At 33.4% G+C, this 18177-nt stretch overlaps 1 protein-coding gene across 1 annotated transcript in view; it reads left to right on the top strand.

The window, feature by feature from the left end:
- LOC150110030 (acetoacetyl-CoA synthetase-like) overlaps positions 1-18177 on the top strand; it is a 175448-nt gene that overhangs the window by 96003 nt on the left and 61268 nt on the right. Inside the window, exon 10 of the mRNA XM_090390793.1 lies at positions 13737-13817. Coding sequence (XP_090246919.1) covers positions 13737-13817 — 81 coding nt within the window. The remainder of the gene's footprint in view (positions 1-13736; positions 13818-18177) is intronic.

The following is an 18177-nucleotide window of genomic DNA, read 5'->3' as shown; positions in this document are numbered from 1 at the left end:
TTCCTGCCAACCTGGCAGAGAACACTTATTTTGCAAATCTTTCCTCGCCCATTCTGTTTAAGTGACCATACCACCTGAGATTAGCTCTGCTAATGCATTCCTGGATGCTACAATGTCAGTTCTTTCCTAATATCCTCATTTTTAATATGATATTGTATACAGCTAATTTAGTGTTCCGACTAATTTCTCTCTTATTCCATATGAATTTATTCAATTGACTTCCTACCATACCAGCTTTGTTGATTCTGTTGTCTATTTCCATATTTAATTTACCATCTTCACTAAAAATCGTCCTTAAGTAGCTGAACTGTTTTACTTGTTCCAGGCTCTCTGTTCACAACACAGTTGACATTTTCAACGATTCTGCCTATTTTCATTGTCTTTGTCTTTTTATTGCTGACCTTCATACCATATCTATTACAACAGTTATTCAATTTAGTCAGGGAATCTTGCAGACTTGTAGCGGATTTATTTAGAAGTATAACATCGTCTGCATAAAACAAAGAGCTGACATTAACATCTCCAATTTTGATATCATGTTTAATACCACTTTCCTTCATAATGTGATCCATGTAGATAATGAATAACAGAGGGGATAATGTACATCCTTGTCTCACACCAGATTTAATATTAAACCATCTTCCTGTACTTCAATTTTAACTGCTGATTTACAATTCAAATAAAGACTAAGTATTGCTTGATATAATGCCCCATTGACACCATATAACTGTAGCGTATTGAATAGCTTCTCTCTTGGCACTTGTCATATGCCTTTTCCAGATCGATAAAACTTAAATACAGATTCCTTTCTTTCAACAAGCTCTTAAACAAGATTTTAAAATTATTAGTAACACGTTTATAAATAATGGCTATAACAAAAATACTATTAATAAAGTTCTTCATAAAACTTCATCAAAAAAGAATATAGATTACAGTAAAACCATAGCCATCCCATTCATTAAACAGTTATCAGAAACATTCAATAGAATCCTACACCATTATAATCTCAATGCTACTTTTAAACCACCTATAAAGTTAAAAAAAAAACATATCAAACTCCTCTAAGGATCCTCTCCTCCCATTGGCACATCCTGGAATTTATTGCATCTACTGCACTTGTAACTTACCTTATATTGGTGAAACTGGACGTACAATCCCTATACGTAAAATAAAGAACACAAAAGACACATTAAATATAACAATTTTGAAGCAGGCCTCTCAGATCACGCTCTCAACACCTACACCAAATTGATTGGAAAAGTACCTGCTCTTTACATCATACAAAAACCTGGTATGAAAGAAAATTTAAAGAAGCCTGTGAAATTCTGATTAACCACCCTAATCTCAACAATAATGGAGGCATAAAAATTTCAAGAATTTGGATGGCACATATTCAGCCTACTTATTATCTGGCATACTTTAGGACTGTAAGCAATTTCATCTTTTATTGAAAATATCCCATATCATTTGGTTGAAATTTATATGTATAAATGTTTTTTTTTAAATTTTTTTTTTAAATATGTATACGAGATGGTATCAAAAAGTTTTGAGACTAGGTTTGTAACACGCGAACAGATGGCAGCACAACACTGCATGCACTGTCACAGGGAGCACCTACCTTCATAAGTCAGTGTGCCAAAAGACATCGTCCTGTGTACATTGAGAGCTGTGCAACTGATGCTATTCTGACCACCTGCATTACCACATCTGCAATTTCATCATGGACAGCAAGTTAGAACAAAGAGCAAATATTGCAAAAATCGAATGCATATATTTCATTTTTTTGCCTCTTACCGTTTGGTTCTGAAGATGATGCGGGCTGTTCTGGTAAAATATGAAATACTGTCTTTTTTTTTTTGAGTCTGTTTCTGCTTCTTCTGATTGTTCGCGGGAATTTTAAAAAATTTTTTATCAGCCACTTATCCAACTGAGGGTTAAATTTTTTAATGTAGAATAGATCAAATAATATCACCACTTAACGATACTGGCACACCACAGACTGATAACATGAAATTAGTGAATATTACCTGAATAAGGGAATCCCCAGACCAGGAACATTTTTCTCTTTTGTGACTTTTCTCCCTTTACGGTAATTAAGCCTAAAGCGAAACAGACAGCAAAAGGCAGGTTATTAAAACGTGCATATGATTGGTGTGGTATTAACAAAAGATCACGCAACCAAAAGATTAAAGCAAAACTGACAATTGAGTTGAAATGCTAACTCTCTTCAACCGAATTCCATATGTGAAACTGCCATAACATTCATTATATATATATATATATATATATATATATATATATATATATATATATATATTTTACTTAGTTTTAACACTTTTACAAATTTTAACATGTTCAGTTGAATTTTATTGCTGCCTTGGGAAATCAAACTCGCTCACATCTAATTAATAACAATAGTTTTTAGTTAGATACTGTGTTTGCCCCTGCAACATATGGTTTTGTTTCAGTCTATACAGCATAGTTTCTGTATGAGGGGACATGTGATTCATTAATTAGTGTGTTTTTATCCCAGTTGTCTCTAATTGCACTATTTATTGAGAAATATATTACACAGACTCCTCATACCTTATTCACTGGCATCATAAAAGTACTTGCTTTTATTGCCTCTGCAGTATAGTGGCTTAGGGAGGGCGTGATGTTTACCACTGCAAACGAGTTACTATCTCCCCACATGAATTTGTTTAAGCTTTTTTTCATGTGTGAAGTATATGCGAAACTTTTATTGGTAACAGAAAACCAGCTTGGGTGACAGTGATAATATAAAACGAGTTTTGATGTGTATATAAAGTCACTATTAACAGTCCCTGATTACGAACATGTGATGAAAGAGACAGGAAGATTTGGAGCTTCCCTGGAGAGCATTCGATGTAAATACAATTAACCACTGCTTTGAAATGAAACATGAATAAGCAATATTTACTAATATTCATTAAGTGCCAAAATACGCAGGAAGCAAAGTTTGTGAACCAACACCAATGTGTGAATTTTTCCATTAAAATATAAAAAATAACAAAAAAGAAATAATAAATAATAAAGTTAAATACGTTTCTTTTAAAATAAAAAAAAATCTACTTAGTCTTAAAACATTTTAAATTTGTTTTCATTATTTCACAGCCCCCGTCAACAAAACCTGTGCCCCACAGTTTGGGAAGCCCTGTTTTAGCACTCTTTCCTTCATTTTTAAGCTTCTTCAACAACTTCCAGAATATCTTACCACCTTCTTGATGTTTATTTTATATGTTCTTGCCACAGTCCTCCCATGGCTTTTGTTTAGAGAGTTTTACACATTGTTTCGCTTTCTTACATTTGTCTCTGTATTCTCTAAGAGCACAAGCTGACTTCTTTGCCAGGAACTTTTGATATGCTTTTTTCTTTTCCTTCACTGCCTCTTTAACTTCCTGTGTCCACCATGGAGTTCTGATTTTTCTATCCTTGCAGACGACCTCATCACATGCCTCTCTGGCTGAATCAATCAGGGTTTTCTTCAAGGCTTGCCATTGAATCTCCAAGCTTTGGTTTCTGTTCTCAAACTCTTTCATTGTTTCTTCAATAATCTATGTGTATTTTAGTCTACAGTTTACATCTGAGAGCTGCTCAACTTTTATTCACTTTAAACTTTCTTATGTGTTATTCTTTTCAATATGAAATTTAATTTTATCCTGCTCAAGACTAAATAGTGATCACTTCCAATTTCAAATCCTCTGTACACTTTGTATGTCTCACAATCAGTTCCTACTCTGCTATTTAGATCCCCAACAAGGACCAACTTTTCCTTTTTCATTGTCAGTTGCTTTCTCTAAAGCCTCAAAAAATTCCTCCACTTCTACCTTAGTAGAACCTTCTGTGGGACCATAGGCACAAATAAGTCTCATTGTTCAATTCCCCATTCTGATATTTGCCCACATAACTCTACTTGAGACTGCTTGCCATTCAAGAAGATTAGCCTCGTATTTAGTGTTGAATACTATGGCTACTCCTTCTTTTCTTTGATTTTCATTGCCTAAATATAACATTTTGTATTTATTGCTCAGAAAGATCTCACCAGTTTTTGTCTTTTTTTCTTTCAATCACCCCTATTATGTCGATCTGTACTTATCTAATTCCTTAGCTAGCTCCATTTCTTTGCCATTCAGGCTTCTTGTGTTGATAGTACCGATCTTTAACTCTAGTGATGTTGAGTTGGGGTGTTTTTCAGATTTGTTCCTGTAGCTGACTTTTCACTGTTCGCCCTGGTTCCCTGGCAAAAACAATTGGGTGGGGTTTGTTTAATTTGGCGACACCCCAGTCAGTATGAAATTTTGTCATGTTGTACCATCATTTTGTATTTTGGTTTAGCCAATAAGAATACAATTTGGTCGGCTAAATTCCAAATTGCCAGCCCATTCTCGTTCGTTCAGTATCCAGGTAGATACCTAACAGGGTTCACCACAAGAAGGTGATGATTGGACATTAGGTCAGAAGCCCTGGTCGGTTCTTCACATTCCTTTAAAGGCAATGTGGAGGTCTCCTCTCAGTTATACAGCTTTGACCCTTAAGCAGCCCATTCTTATACAATGAAAGTAATATTTTATTGATCGGTGAGTTTCCTAATTTCTGTTTCGTCTTAAAAAGTTGTAAATATTTTTTATTACTTAAATACTACAGGTTCTCCTGATGGAATATTAATATTTACAAAACTAGAATAGGTATAGGGAGAAAAGGCATTATATTTAAGAATATTTATTCTGCAAACTATTCATTATATTTCTGTGCACTTAGACGTCCAAGCAGATGTGATATATATTATGTGAACTAATTCAGAACATGTGGTGTTTCAATTATTGTATACATGTGTATTTTGAAAATGATTCCACTATTTCTGCATAAGAAAGATATGTTGTATGCTTTTGTTGTTTACAGAGGTAGTTTAATATCATAGATGCACTTTTGAGTAATCATATTAAAGAAAAAGATAATAAAATTACTTAAATCCTATCATCATTATGTAAATCAGCATAAGCTAAATTACCATCTGCAGCTTCAATACTAGTTATTACCTTTTCCTCCAATACTAGTATTTTATAACACTAAGAAATTTGAAATTTCATATTTAGTCTTCTTTACTGAAAAAAAAAAAAAAAAAAAAAAAAAAAAAATATATATATATATATATATATATATATATATATATAGAGAGAGAGAGAGAGAGAGAGAGAGAGATGCATGCTCCCAAAGTGGAATATGTAATTAATTACTTCTTGTGAAACGTTCAAAAATAAACTGTAATCAGAAATAGCATGTCGTTAACAACAGACTAGATAGCTTACCCTCTTCAACCAATCAACTGTGGATTCGAAACTTGCAATGGGCATGGGTTTTTGTAACTATTTTTAGGTGACTGAGAGATGCATTTCGTCGTCTGATGCGAGACCACAGCCTTGCTTATTGGAGTCCTGAAATGGCTTGAGTGGTTTCCATGTTTGGTGTCATGGTATTTGAGCAAGATTTCCAAACTAGGTTAAAATGAAAGTAAATAAAATAACTAAAATGCTAAAAGAACATTCTATAGTCAGCCCATTGTTGTACAGCTATAGTACATGTTGTTAGTAGCTATAAAAATATATACCGCTCCCCCAGGAATTATCATGGATGGAAATTTCCAAAGATGCACGAAAAATGTCGTCAGCATGTCCCAAGATCAATATGGGACCATTTTCGAGCTCACGTTCGGTAATATAGATCTGGGCCTACATAAGGCAAATCATCTGGAAGTAATTTTGTCTTAGCGTTTTCCAAACCTCATACCTGAGTCTACTGCCACACCAGGTTCACTGTCAGAATCGAAAGAGAAGTGTCGTAGGTTCTGAATCTTCTACTTGGGTTCGCTGCCACATGAGAACTATTGTGTCGATCATCTCAAAAGGAAAGAACTGCAAATCGCCTCCATGTTAAGGATTGAGACTAGCAAGAGAATTGTAATGACATTGTATACCTATGTGAATCATTCTGTAAATATTTCCTTTTGACTTAATTAAATGGTTTGCAAACAACACATTGGACTGATTCTTTCAATGCATTATCCTGAAAAAAAAATTCGAACCTGCATAAGATAGAAGTTTATGTAATTTATATTTAAGCCACGACTACTTTAAAGTAAGAATAATATGTGTATAAGCGGGGGGAATACGAACGATATCTGCCCTGTTTTTGATTAAAAATCTTATATTTTCGTGCTCAATATATATTCTGACTGGCACAGTAGAAAAACAAATAAATTTGACTGTAGAGCGTGGGAAAAGAGATATAGTAGAAATACATATATGGTGGCAGTCGACCATTCACGAATAATTAAGTAAAGAGAAATTAAAAACCCAGCAGTATAACAGAAATACAGAATGTAAACAATATAGCAAATGCCTCAGTCCATTACATTATTACATCTGTTCCCAGTGTCGTGACGTTCTATTTTCATGTTATGTTCTAAGTCCGCCATCTTGGTTCAAGTCACTGTTATCAATATAACACTTAATCGCAAATTGATCACCGATCCAAAAGTAGAGAAATTTATAATTATACTGCGCCACCCTATTTTCAGATTAGTCTATATAAAATAGTAGGATCAATTCTTAATTAAGTTAGCAGTCTTCTCATTAGGCCGAATCATTTATTATTATTCTACTTGGGGCACCCGCAAGATTCGAATTTTTATGAACGGTGCAATAAAAAGGAATTCAGGCAAACAGAATAATTAGATTAACAAAATAAAACATTTAATATAAGCTATATGACACATACATAAATTCTACCTCTAATTTTAAACAATACAATAAAGTTAAATATTAGGTCAAGTCAATCACATTACTTCAATCTTCCAAACATCACATACACTTTCTCAGTTTCTGAGTCACAAAATTCTTACACTTAATTAAACACAATAGAACTTCCCATCTGAATGGTTTCCACACAGTTCTCAGCTATGTTATACACTTAAAGAACACCGCAGGCACTAATTGCTGTAAATATCTCTCAACAATTTTTATTTTCAAATTCTCATTCGTAAAGAATTTCCACAGTTAAAGTTAGGTTAAATGTAGCGTAACTAACATTCAATTCTTCATACACTGAAAATGATCAATATGTCAGTGCTTACCAGAAACAGTTCCTAGTACATCAATTACATTGCGAATAACTTTCAAAATATATTTTGCACTTAAGAACACATTTATAAGACTTCTCCGCAGTTATAACTAAAACACTATTAATCACGCTTCATGACTGTGGATATCAACTGTAAGGTACTTTGATTATCCTTGTTACCACTCAATAAATAATTGAACACTGTGCAGTTCTGCTTAGGGCGATTTACAATTAAGTCGCAATTCTAGATTAACTGGGTTTAATCAGAATTCTTCACTGAACGTCCAGTTTCTTCATATTATCTGATTGCGGCATTAAATTCCTTTAATTATCACTGCTGACTTTACTTTCAGCTAACTATAAAATTCACTTCGTCTTTTTTTACTTATAATTATTATCCCGCCCTTGAGAACTTTTTATTTACTTCCACCTCTCTAGTTTATACCCTTGCTTCCTTTCACTTCAAAATTTCCGTTCCAACTCTCTCTTGTTCCCTCTATATAATTTTTTTTATTATCCTTCTCCTAGCTCATGCTCTGTTCCACTCGCGCTCGCTTCTTCGTGCGTCTCCATGACAACAAATAAAATATAATAAAATTGAGCTATTGCATAACTCTAAACTTCTATAACAGAAATAAATAGAGACTATTTACATTTCAATTAATACACAGTTAAATTACAAATATAAGTTCTTACAATATTGACAAAATAATAAATAAAACAGCTTAATAATATTTAATACAGTATTTTCATTATTAATACATATATCTTTGATTAATTAATTTAATATTAGACAAAATTAAGGTAGTTATATGAATATTTAATTGTAAAATAAGTGATTTACATTAAATAATATTTACAAGTTTTGCCTATGTGATGGAAGATCATGTTGGATTTTGAAACAAATAATAATTACTCTAATCTCTACATAATCAGAATCCAACACCAGAGTATAAAAGCTGCTGTTTCGCTATGATGTTGGAGCTGCTACTGTGAATATATTCCTGCTTAGATATTTGAAAGATGTTGGAAATTTCAAGTTAAACAGTTTTACATCACGTGTCCTCAGAAGTCCAATCCCCGAAACGTTTGGTACATTTAGTACCAAAAGAGAAAAACACATTTTTTTCTTTTGGTACTAAATATTTAAAAGTTTGAAGTTTAATAACCAATTTATAAATTAATTACAATTATTGAGAGATGCCTCTGGAATTTATTTTAAGCGAGAAGATAAAGCATAAATTGTGATCATGGTCATTTATTTATAAAAGACAAAGAAAATGAAGAAAAGATTTTTTTGAAATGTGAGTTTCAAAAAATGCATTGCCATGCATATATTCATACAGTTGGTGACAACATTATGAAACAAATTAACCAATATAATCATGCTGATAACATGTCGCGAGTTGAAGCAGCGAAGCTACTTAATGAGATTAAAGATCAAGCCCGTACAACTAACGATGGGACTCATTGAATTATCATGGAAGCATACACAAAAATATCTCCTGCCGTCATCGGCTAAATGCCAAGCTATGCCTCTGTAAAGAAGTCTGTTCGAAGAACCGAAATCAAGCAGGACAGGTACCACCAAATCCAAATTCGTTAAGTAATTTAATTATTCGGCCTATATATAAAATCACCTGTGGAAATGGCTGCAACAAATTGCTGATATTTTCTACCCAACGAAATCTATAGTTATTGTTGCAATCGACAACATGGTATGCAGATGGCACTTTTAAAACTACTCCACCTCTTTTTGAGCAGCTGTACACAATTCATGGCATTTTAAATGATAACGTGATTCCTACTGTTTATGCATTGATGCCTCGAAGAAATGAAGATACATACCACAGGGTTTGAACAAGTTAAAAAAGTTGGAACCAAATTTAACCATGACAGATTTTGAAGTGGCATCAATAAATGTCTTCTATGTTTTTTTCCACATTTCCCAGTGTATGTTTCGCGACATTCAAGCAAATAGCCTTCAACGATGCTAGAAACTGATTCGAACTTGCAATAAAATGATATCAGCAATTGCTTTTGTGCCATCTACAAATGTACATGCTTTTGAAGAGTTATGTGAAAATAATGACTACCCTGCTGAAGCTCACCCAGTTCTGCAATATGTAGAAGACACTTCGATTGGCAAACCTGATTGTTGGTCACTTCGTAGTCCACCTCGCTTTGCCCATGCCTTATGGAATTGTTACGATGCAGCTCTGAAGGATTACCAAAAACAAACAACTCATGGGATGGATGGCATTGTGCGTTCAGTGAACTAATTGGTGTTTCTCATCCGACAATATGGAAGTTTGAAGGATGAGCAACATTTCAATAATGGAAAAATAAAGCAATATATAGCTGGCACCCAACCTCCTCATGGTCACTCCTAAGAAATGCTATCGAAATACTGCAAAAAAGACTTCAGCTCATCATTAGTGATTATGAAAATCGTGAAACTCTTGATTATTAAAGAGGACTTATCTATAATTTTATATTTTGAGAATTTTGTGCCTGTGCGTTCACCTTTTTGTTTCAGGTTGGTCCATACTAATTTTTTCCAATACTGCTCAATTTTGAACAGTATGAAATCAAAAGTGTTCCTTTTCATGATCATCAAAACAGTCCTTTTCAGGACTACAAATATTGACAGAGAGATGCCTGACTGTACTGATTGCAGTTCTTCCACTTGAAGAGAAATTTTTTAAGTTGTTTTAATAACAATCAGAATAATAATTGTTCCTTTGAAGTGGCTAATAGTACAATTTTGAAAGAATAAAATAAAAACAAAGAGAACCATCGTGACATTCATGCCATCTAGGTGCACAACACTTGTTTTATTTGTGTTTTAGTGGATAACAAATAGTTCAAATAATTTTACTTTTCAGTAATAGATTTCATGTTACTTTTCATGTATAATATCATTTACGGTGTTCTTTTACCCCCTAAAAATAAGTCTCGATTCTTACAACTGCTGACTGTTGTCAGAAATCTGAGATCATTAATAATCCTTTCTGGTTATTATACAGTAATCCTTAGACATACTAGAAAATAATCCTAACAATCACTAGGCTAAAAGTTACGTCTTAAGATCACCAAGATTGCGATCTTTAAGATTATACAATTCTCAGAAGTCACACACTAAAGAGCTGCAAGCAATAACTAGTTTAAGTCAGAAATTTCCAGCTCCATTCTTTTGAATAATTCTAAACAAAAATAGTAATTCTTTTATTGGTTGATACAATAATTTTGTGCATTAATTCCACCTAATCACCCCCAAACATCACAACATTTCTGATTCATAATAATCACTTTTCTTATTATCGAAAACTTATAAATTATATGAAGTGATTGCTTTTGTACCTTTCATATGATAAATCACCTTTTGGGAAGAAAATCAAAGTGCAGCTATGTTGCATGGTTATTCCACCAATTTTTTTGATGCCGACATGATTAGAGCTGTAAAACAATGGGCTGGCTAGGGAATATTCTTTTAGCATTTTTGTTGTTTTATTTGCTTTTCGTTGTAATTTTAAACAAGTTTGGAAATTCTGCTCAAATACCATGACCAAACATGGAAACCACTCAAGCCACTTCAGGCCTCCAATAAGCAGTGCTGTGGTATCACATCAGACGACAAAATGCATCTCTCAGTCACCTAAAAATAGTTACGAACATCCATGCCCTTTGCAAGTTTTGAATCCACAGTTAATTGGCGGGAGAGGGTATGCTATGTAGTCAACAACATGATATTTCTGATTACAGTTATTTTTGAATGTTTCACAAGAAAAGTAATTATGTATTTCACTTTAAGAGCATATATATATATATATATTTTTTTTTTAATTAAAATTTTTATTTTTATTTCTTCAGTAAAGACTAAATATGAAATTTAAAATTTCTTAGTGTTGTAAAATACTATTATTCAAGGAAACGATAATGACTAGTATTGAAGCCACAGATGGCAATTTAGCTTAAGCTCGTTTACATAATGATGATAGGATTTACTTAATTTTATTATCTTTTTCTTTAATATAAATTACTCAAAAGTGCATCTATGATCTTAAACTAGCTCTGTAAATGATAGCAGTGTGCAGGATGTCTTTACTATTCTGGAACAATTGATTCATTTTCAAAATACACATGTATTCCGCAGCTGAAACAAGTCACCTTTTATATCACATCCATCTAGGTGTGATATAAAAAAAATATCACACCTAGATGGATGTCTAAATGCACAGTACAGAAAAGTAGTGAACAGTTCAGAAGAATAAATATTCTTCAATATTGTGCCGTTTCTCCTTAACTATTCTTAAATATTTTATTTTTCCTAATAACTATTCTAACAATTAATTGAATAGTTAATAAGAACTATAAATATTAGTTAGATATAACTATTCTCCCTATATATTTTTAAATATGGTGCTCTTTTCTCCCTAATTATCCTATCCCATTTCTGTAACAATTAATATTCCATGTACAGGACCTGTGGTAAGAAAGAATATGAATAACTTTATGTGGAATAAAAATTTTCAGAAAGCTAAATATAATTGAAATATTATTATTATTATTTTCCACCTCCAGGGAGTCCAAGTACTCGTTGAGGGAGGACACCTACTCTACAACTCTTTCTTCACCATTCAATCACCAATTGAGTGCTATTACACCAAAGCCATCTACCACCGACCACCACTCGTATTTCCACAGACAGTCACAAACATTCATGTCCACTGCTGGATTGGAACCCACAGTCTTTTGGCTGGAGAGCAGATATGCTATGCATTCGGCCAACCAGGCCTGCTATTTCTTAAATTTTTTAAAAAATATTTTTTAAAATATTTCTTATATGGGAAATATTTCTTTTTTTTTTTTTCACATCTGCGATGAATAACTTTATACTGAATAAAAATTTTCAAAAAGCTAAATGTAATCGAAATATTATATAATATATAAAATATTTCTTAAATTTTTAAAAAAATATTTCTTCAAGTTTTTTGAAAATATTTAAAAAAAAAAAATTTTTTTTCAAATATTTGTTATATGGGAAATTTTTTCTTCACATATATCTGCAATGAATTTTCGGGTGATTAATTTTCAACACAATAAATTTTCGTGCGATAATTAACCCCGTGATTAATTTTTCTGCGATGAATAGGCTCCACGATGAATTTCCTCGCAATGAATTTTCTTCACAGTGAATAGTCCTTGATGAATTTCCTGTGATGAACTGTCAGCGATCAATTTTCCTGCGATGAATTGTCGTCAAGGAACTGTCTGGAAACGTTTAAACAGTCCAGTATAATTATGTTAAACAAGCAAACAGTATCATTCCATTTCATTTTAGTAAGATTTTCTTTAAACCATTCCATTGTGTTATCAACATTCACTATTCACATAAATTAGCAGTAGAATGGTTCATCTTTATTGAAGATAATTATTACTTCCTTTCCCCCCCCACTTTAAGCATTGATAAAACTATTGAAAGTTTATTTTTCATTAGGTTAGACTATGATGAATTTAGTTTAATCCTTTATCCCAGTGAGAGCAAACAAAGTTTGCGCCTGAAAATATCTTCAGGACTGAATATAGTGGACTATCTTACCTGGGTATGTAGCACAACACCAGGCAACTCGTAGCAAAGGTGGAGCAAGCTGCCAACACTCCTATCCCAGTATCTCCCATAATGCAAAACACATCTCCTTGTGGATATGTATACTGTTATGCATTAAGGGATTGGCCACTACCCAGACTAGTTTCGACCTTTATTGAGGTCTCTTCAGTGGGAGCCAGGCCCAGAGTTGGAGATACCAGGCAGAAGCAGTAGCAATGTCATCTTTATCTATAGGAGTTGCCAAAAGGTTTGCCACCTTTTTTTTTATTAAATTACTCTGGATTTAGAGAAAGATGTTGAAAGTTTATTTTTCACTAGGTTAGACTATGATGAATTTAGTTTAATCCTTTATCCCAGTGAGAGCAAACAAAGTTTGCGCCTGAAAATATCTTCATGACTGAATATAGTGTTGTACTATCTTACCTGGTAAGTAGTACAACACCAGGCAACTCTGGGCCTGGCTCCAACTGAAGAGACCTCAATAAAGGTCGAAACTAGTCTGGTTAGTGGCCAATCCCTTAATGCATAACAGTATACATATCCACAGGGAGATGTGTTTTGCATTATGGGAGATACTGGGATAGGAGTGTTGGTAGCTTGCTCCACCTTTGCTACGAGTTGCCTGGTGTTGTACTACTTACCCAGGTAAGATAGTACAACACTATATTCAGTCCTAAAGATATTTTCAGGTGCAAACTTTGTTTGCTCTCACTGGGATAAAGGATTAAACTAAATTCATCATTGATAAAACTATGATTGATGAGAATAAAATTTAGCACTTACATAGTTTTATTTTATTTTAATATTAATTTAATTTAATTTTTTCGTTGCTCTTTATTTTGAAGTTCTGCTTTTTGAATATGCCTGTATCTACAGCAATCAACATTTGTCTATACAGTTCAAAGCTTAATGTTACAATTTCTGCACTTTTGAAAATGCATTGCATAACATTTATTTATGATACTAAACTGTTATTTCATTATTTTAGGGTACACTTATCCAGCATTTGAAAGAACATCTGCTTCATGGAAATATGTCAAGAAAGGACATTATAATGTATTATACAACAGTAAGTTCCAAAATTCCATATTTGATAATTTCTTTACCTGTGTTTCTAAAGAGGAACTAAGACAAACTTCATATGTAATATTGATCACTGACATCTGGTTTAGGCATTTAAAGAATTCCGAGTTTGCATTTTTTTCATCATCTTGAAGCATTTAACTTCAGCTTTTGAGTTAATCAGTTTTATTAATGTTATCAGATGCATATGCCATTCGGGCAGTCTTTTTGTTTGCAAACTGGATCAAATGATAGTTAAGCACATGATATTTCCCAAATGTAGTTTATTGAGATCTCAATAACCTTCACAGCAGCATCCTTGAACTAGTAATTTAGTGTAATTTTGTAGCTAAAATCAGCTATCAACTAACACCTTTTTGTTTTTGTATATAGGGAGTAGGCTTTTAGCCTGCATAGCTAAAATATCTATTCAAAATTACCTTTATTTAAAAAAACGTTTTTACTGAAGGAAAATGTACACTGTTTTATTAACGGTTAGCTGATATCATGAATAAGCATGTTTCATTCAACAGCAATAATACCCTGAAAGTCTCATCCAAAATTTTCATGAAAATTGTTTTTCTATCCTGGTTTAAATCTTTAGTTTAATTGATTTCTTAAGTCAGAAATAGTGTTATATATTTCATAGATTTACTTTTATTTCATTGCTAAAAACAAGATTCTTTTTCTTGCTCTGCCACACTTCTGAATGTATGTATTTTCTTTGCCTTCTGCAACCCTCCCTTGTTTTCATAATAGTTTGATTTCAGCTGTTTGCTTACACCATTCTCATGATCTAGAGAGAGAAACCAATAGCAAGGCATAATTTAGATGTAGGATCAGAATAGCTTCCATATGACATTAGTTTCATGTAGCATTTCTGAAGGATAACTTTTTTGCGAGAGCAAACTTATTGTTTTTGGAATTCCTTAAAATGCCTTTAAAGTATGGTCAACTAATTCAGAGGAGATGATAAGAGGGGTATCCAAGATGATGTATGGTTACTGTAGAATTCATAGCTTTGCATATGAGAATGTCTTCCAAGTTTGAGTAATAGACAGAAGAGAGATAATAACATAATTCATAAGGGGATCTTAGTATAGACACAAGTGAAATTTTACAACTTATGGTGGGTGGGGGAAGAATTCAGGATCATTCCCAAAATTGAGTAAGGGGTATAATTAGAAAGCATATAAAGTCGAGGTTTTTCTCATGGTGTGTGGAATAGGCCTACTTGTGGATGTTGTGAGATTATCTTTAGTTAATGTTTTTAAGAAAAGATATGATAATTATTAAGCATTGTATGAAAGAGTGTCCCTCCTTTAATGAGTCTCTGACCCCTTGGAATGGACTGCATTATAATCATGTTATATTTTGACTGTTAGATTTCATACAACCTCTTGTAAAGAGGCCATAATAATGGTAAGTTAAACCAATAAAATTCATTTAGTCTGATTTTGATAATACTGAAATTATATTAGGATATTGCTGGCCTGGTTGGCCAAGTGGATAGTGGATCCGCTCTCCAGCCAAAAGGCTGCGGGTTCGAATCCCACCGTGGGCATGGATGTTTGTGATTGTCCGTGTAAACACCAGTGGTGGTCAGCAGTAGATGGCGTTGGTGTAGTTGTGGTCAGTTGGTGATTGAATAGTGGAGACGGAGTTGTAGAGCAGGTGCCCTCCCTCGATGAGTCCTTGGACTCCCTGGAGGTGTCAAATAATAATAATAATAACTATATGGTATAACAAAAGTTACTATGACTTTACAACTTTATTCTAAGGTCAAAATTATTTTTATTACATGGGTATATGTCTTCATGGATTCTTAATATCATTACATGAGACTTACAATAACCATACAATTAATTATACAATGCCTATCATGCTTTTGCTTAATTCATTCACTGACAAAGTATTTGATTCCTCTGGCATTTGATTCCACTCATTCATAACTCTCCAAGCAAAATAAATAAATAAATAAAATCCTGCTGCCTCCATATGAGACCAACTAACTCATCTTAAGTTGATAAACCCCAATAAAGGATCTTTACATCTTAAACGAGACTCAAACCCATATCTTTCTAACCAGGCATCATTGGCTGACTGAGCTACAGAGGCTCTTATGAAGAGTATATCTCATAAATATTTCAAATTTTTATGTAGTACATAACTTTTTTGAGCTTCAAAATTGCAAATTTTAATTTTTTGTTAGCTTAGAAACCATTTTTTTAATAGAAGAATGGCTTTAAATCAGTGTGATTTTGGGCATTCATATTTCACCACATGTATACATGAAATAAAAAAAGAATCAACTGGAATTCAAGTTAGGGCTACAAGACAGATTATAATACTGGCAAAAAGAGTAATTGGAACACCTTTAGCAGATGGTCACTACTTGAAAAAAATTATCTTGTAAATGCAAATAAGAAATCAAAAAGTAATCACTTTTAACATTCAAATAGCAGTAAAAGATCAACAATTGGACAATCTGAAAATAAGCTGTTATTTTTAAGCTTTTTGAAACTGTGGATTTGCCAAATAAAAATGGGCACCATCATTAATGTGATGGCAAAAAAAAAATTATTTTTTTCCATCTAAAGGATAAGGTGACCAAGTAACTTGCTTTTATCAAAATTTAAAATTATGCAACATCAGCACCTTGATGATTTACTTGGAATGACCCAACAGTGACGTGCAGCTATATTGACTACATATATATATTGCTCTGTATAATGATTCATTTACAACATGTAATATTATTATTATTACTACACCCTCCATGGAGTCAGCAGACTCATTTTGGGAGGTTCATTCAGCTGACAACATTCTCCCACATCAATAACATATTCTGATAATGCATTCCATTCACTCACAATTCTCCATGTAAAAATTCTACTCCTTACACGCTTCTTCACCACATTCTTACAAAACTTCTAGGGATGACCTCTGGTTCTTCCCCTCTCTCCTTCTACTGTTTTTATAATCCCCACAGTATTAATCCAATAAAATCTCCTCACTAACTTAAACATTTCTATCATATCACCTCTTTTCCTCCTATCTACCAAACTCTGCAATCCACATTCCTTCAACCTCTCTCCATAGCCACCATTCCAGTCCTGATATTTTCTTAGTCACTCGTCTCTGTACACTCTCCAATGTCTCCATATCACAATGAAATCCAGCTGACCAAATCTGAGCACAATAGTCCAAGTGTTGTCTGACCATACCTTATACAGTGCCACAAATACCCCCCTTATCTACATGTCAGTGTACTTCTTATCTCTTCAGCTTGTACACCAACTTATCATTATTATTATTGTTACACCCTCCATGGAGTCAGCAGACTCATCATGGGATCTTCATTCAACTGGCAACATATTTATCACATAGAATCTTAAAATCCTTAACACCTTGCATTAATAACACATTCTGGTAATGTGTTAAGGATTTTAAGATTCTAATAAAATTCTAATAAAATTATTAAAATAAAATAGATTAGATTAAAATTCTAATCTACTTCTCACACCCTTCTTCACCACACTTTTACGTAACTTCCAGGAATTACTTCTGGTTCTTCCCCTCTCACTTTCTCCTCTTTTTATAATCCCCTCAGGTTTAATCTGATAAAATCATCTCGCTAACTTAAATGTCTCTATCGTATCACCTCTCTTCCTCTTATCCACCAAACTCTGTAATCTACATCAATCTCTCTCTCTCTCTCTCTCCATAGCCAGCATTCCAAAGTCCTGACATTGTCTTAGTCATTCATCTCTGGATCCTCTCCAATGTCTCCACATCACATTGAAAACCAGGTGAGCAGATTTGAGCACAATAGCCCAAGTGTGGTCTGACCAGTTCTTTATGCAGTGGCAGCCACTTCTTTATCCCTACATGTTAGAGAACTTCTTATCATAGCAGCACTACAATCTGCAGCCTTTGCAACACTAGCAATATGCCCTCTCAACCATCACTTCCAAATCTCTAATCTGATCCACTTACTCCAGTATGGCACCATCGATATAGTACACAGCCTTATATTTCTGCACTCCAAAATGCAACACCTTGCACTTATTGATATTAAAATCACAACCCCACTTCTTTATCCAAGTAAAAAGTCCATTCAAATCATCCTGAAGGGAATTAATATCAGCAATGCTACTTTGCATCATCAGCAAACAACTGAAGATCCCATTCGGTCCACATGATATACCATTTACAAACAAGTTAAACAGCAGGGGCCCCTAGAACAGGACCCTCCTTTTTTGAGATACTGCTCCATCATACACAACCTGCTGCTATCAAACAGCTAATCTCTGATCCTTCTAGCCAATATACTATCTATTCCCATCCTCTGCAGCTTGTACACT

The sequence above is a fragment of the Typopeltis vanoorti genome, chromosome 1, assembly GCF_054136105.1.
Source record: "Typopeltis vanoorti isolate ZY-2024b chromosome 1, IOZ_Tvanoo_1.0, whole genome shotgun sequence".
Taxonomy (NCBI): Eukaryota; Metazoa; Arthropoda; class Arachnida; order Uropygi; family Thelyphonidae; genus Typopeltis; species Typopeltis vanoorti.
This window is presented reverse-complemented; position numbering and strand designations above follow the sequence as displayed.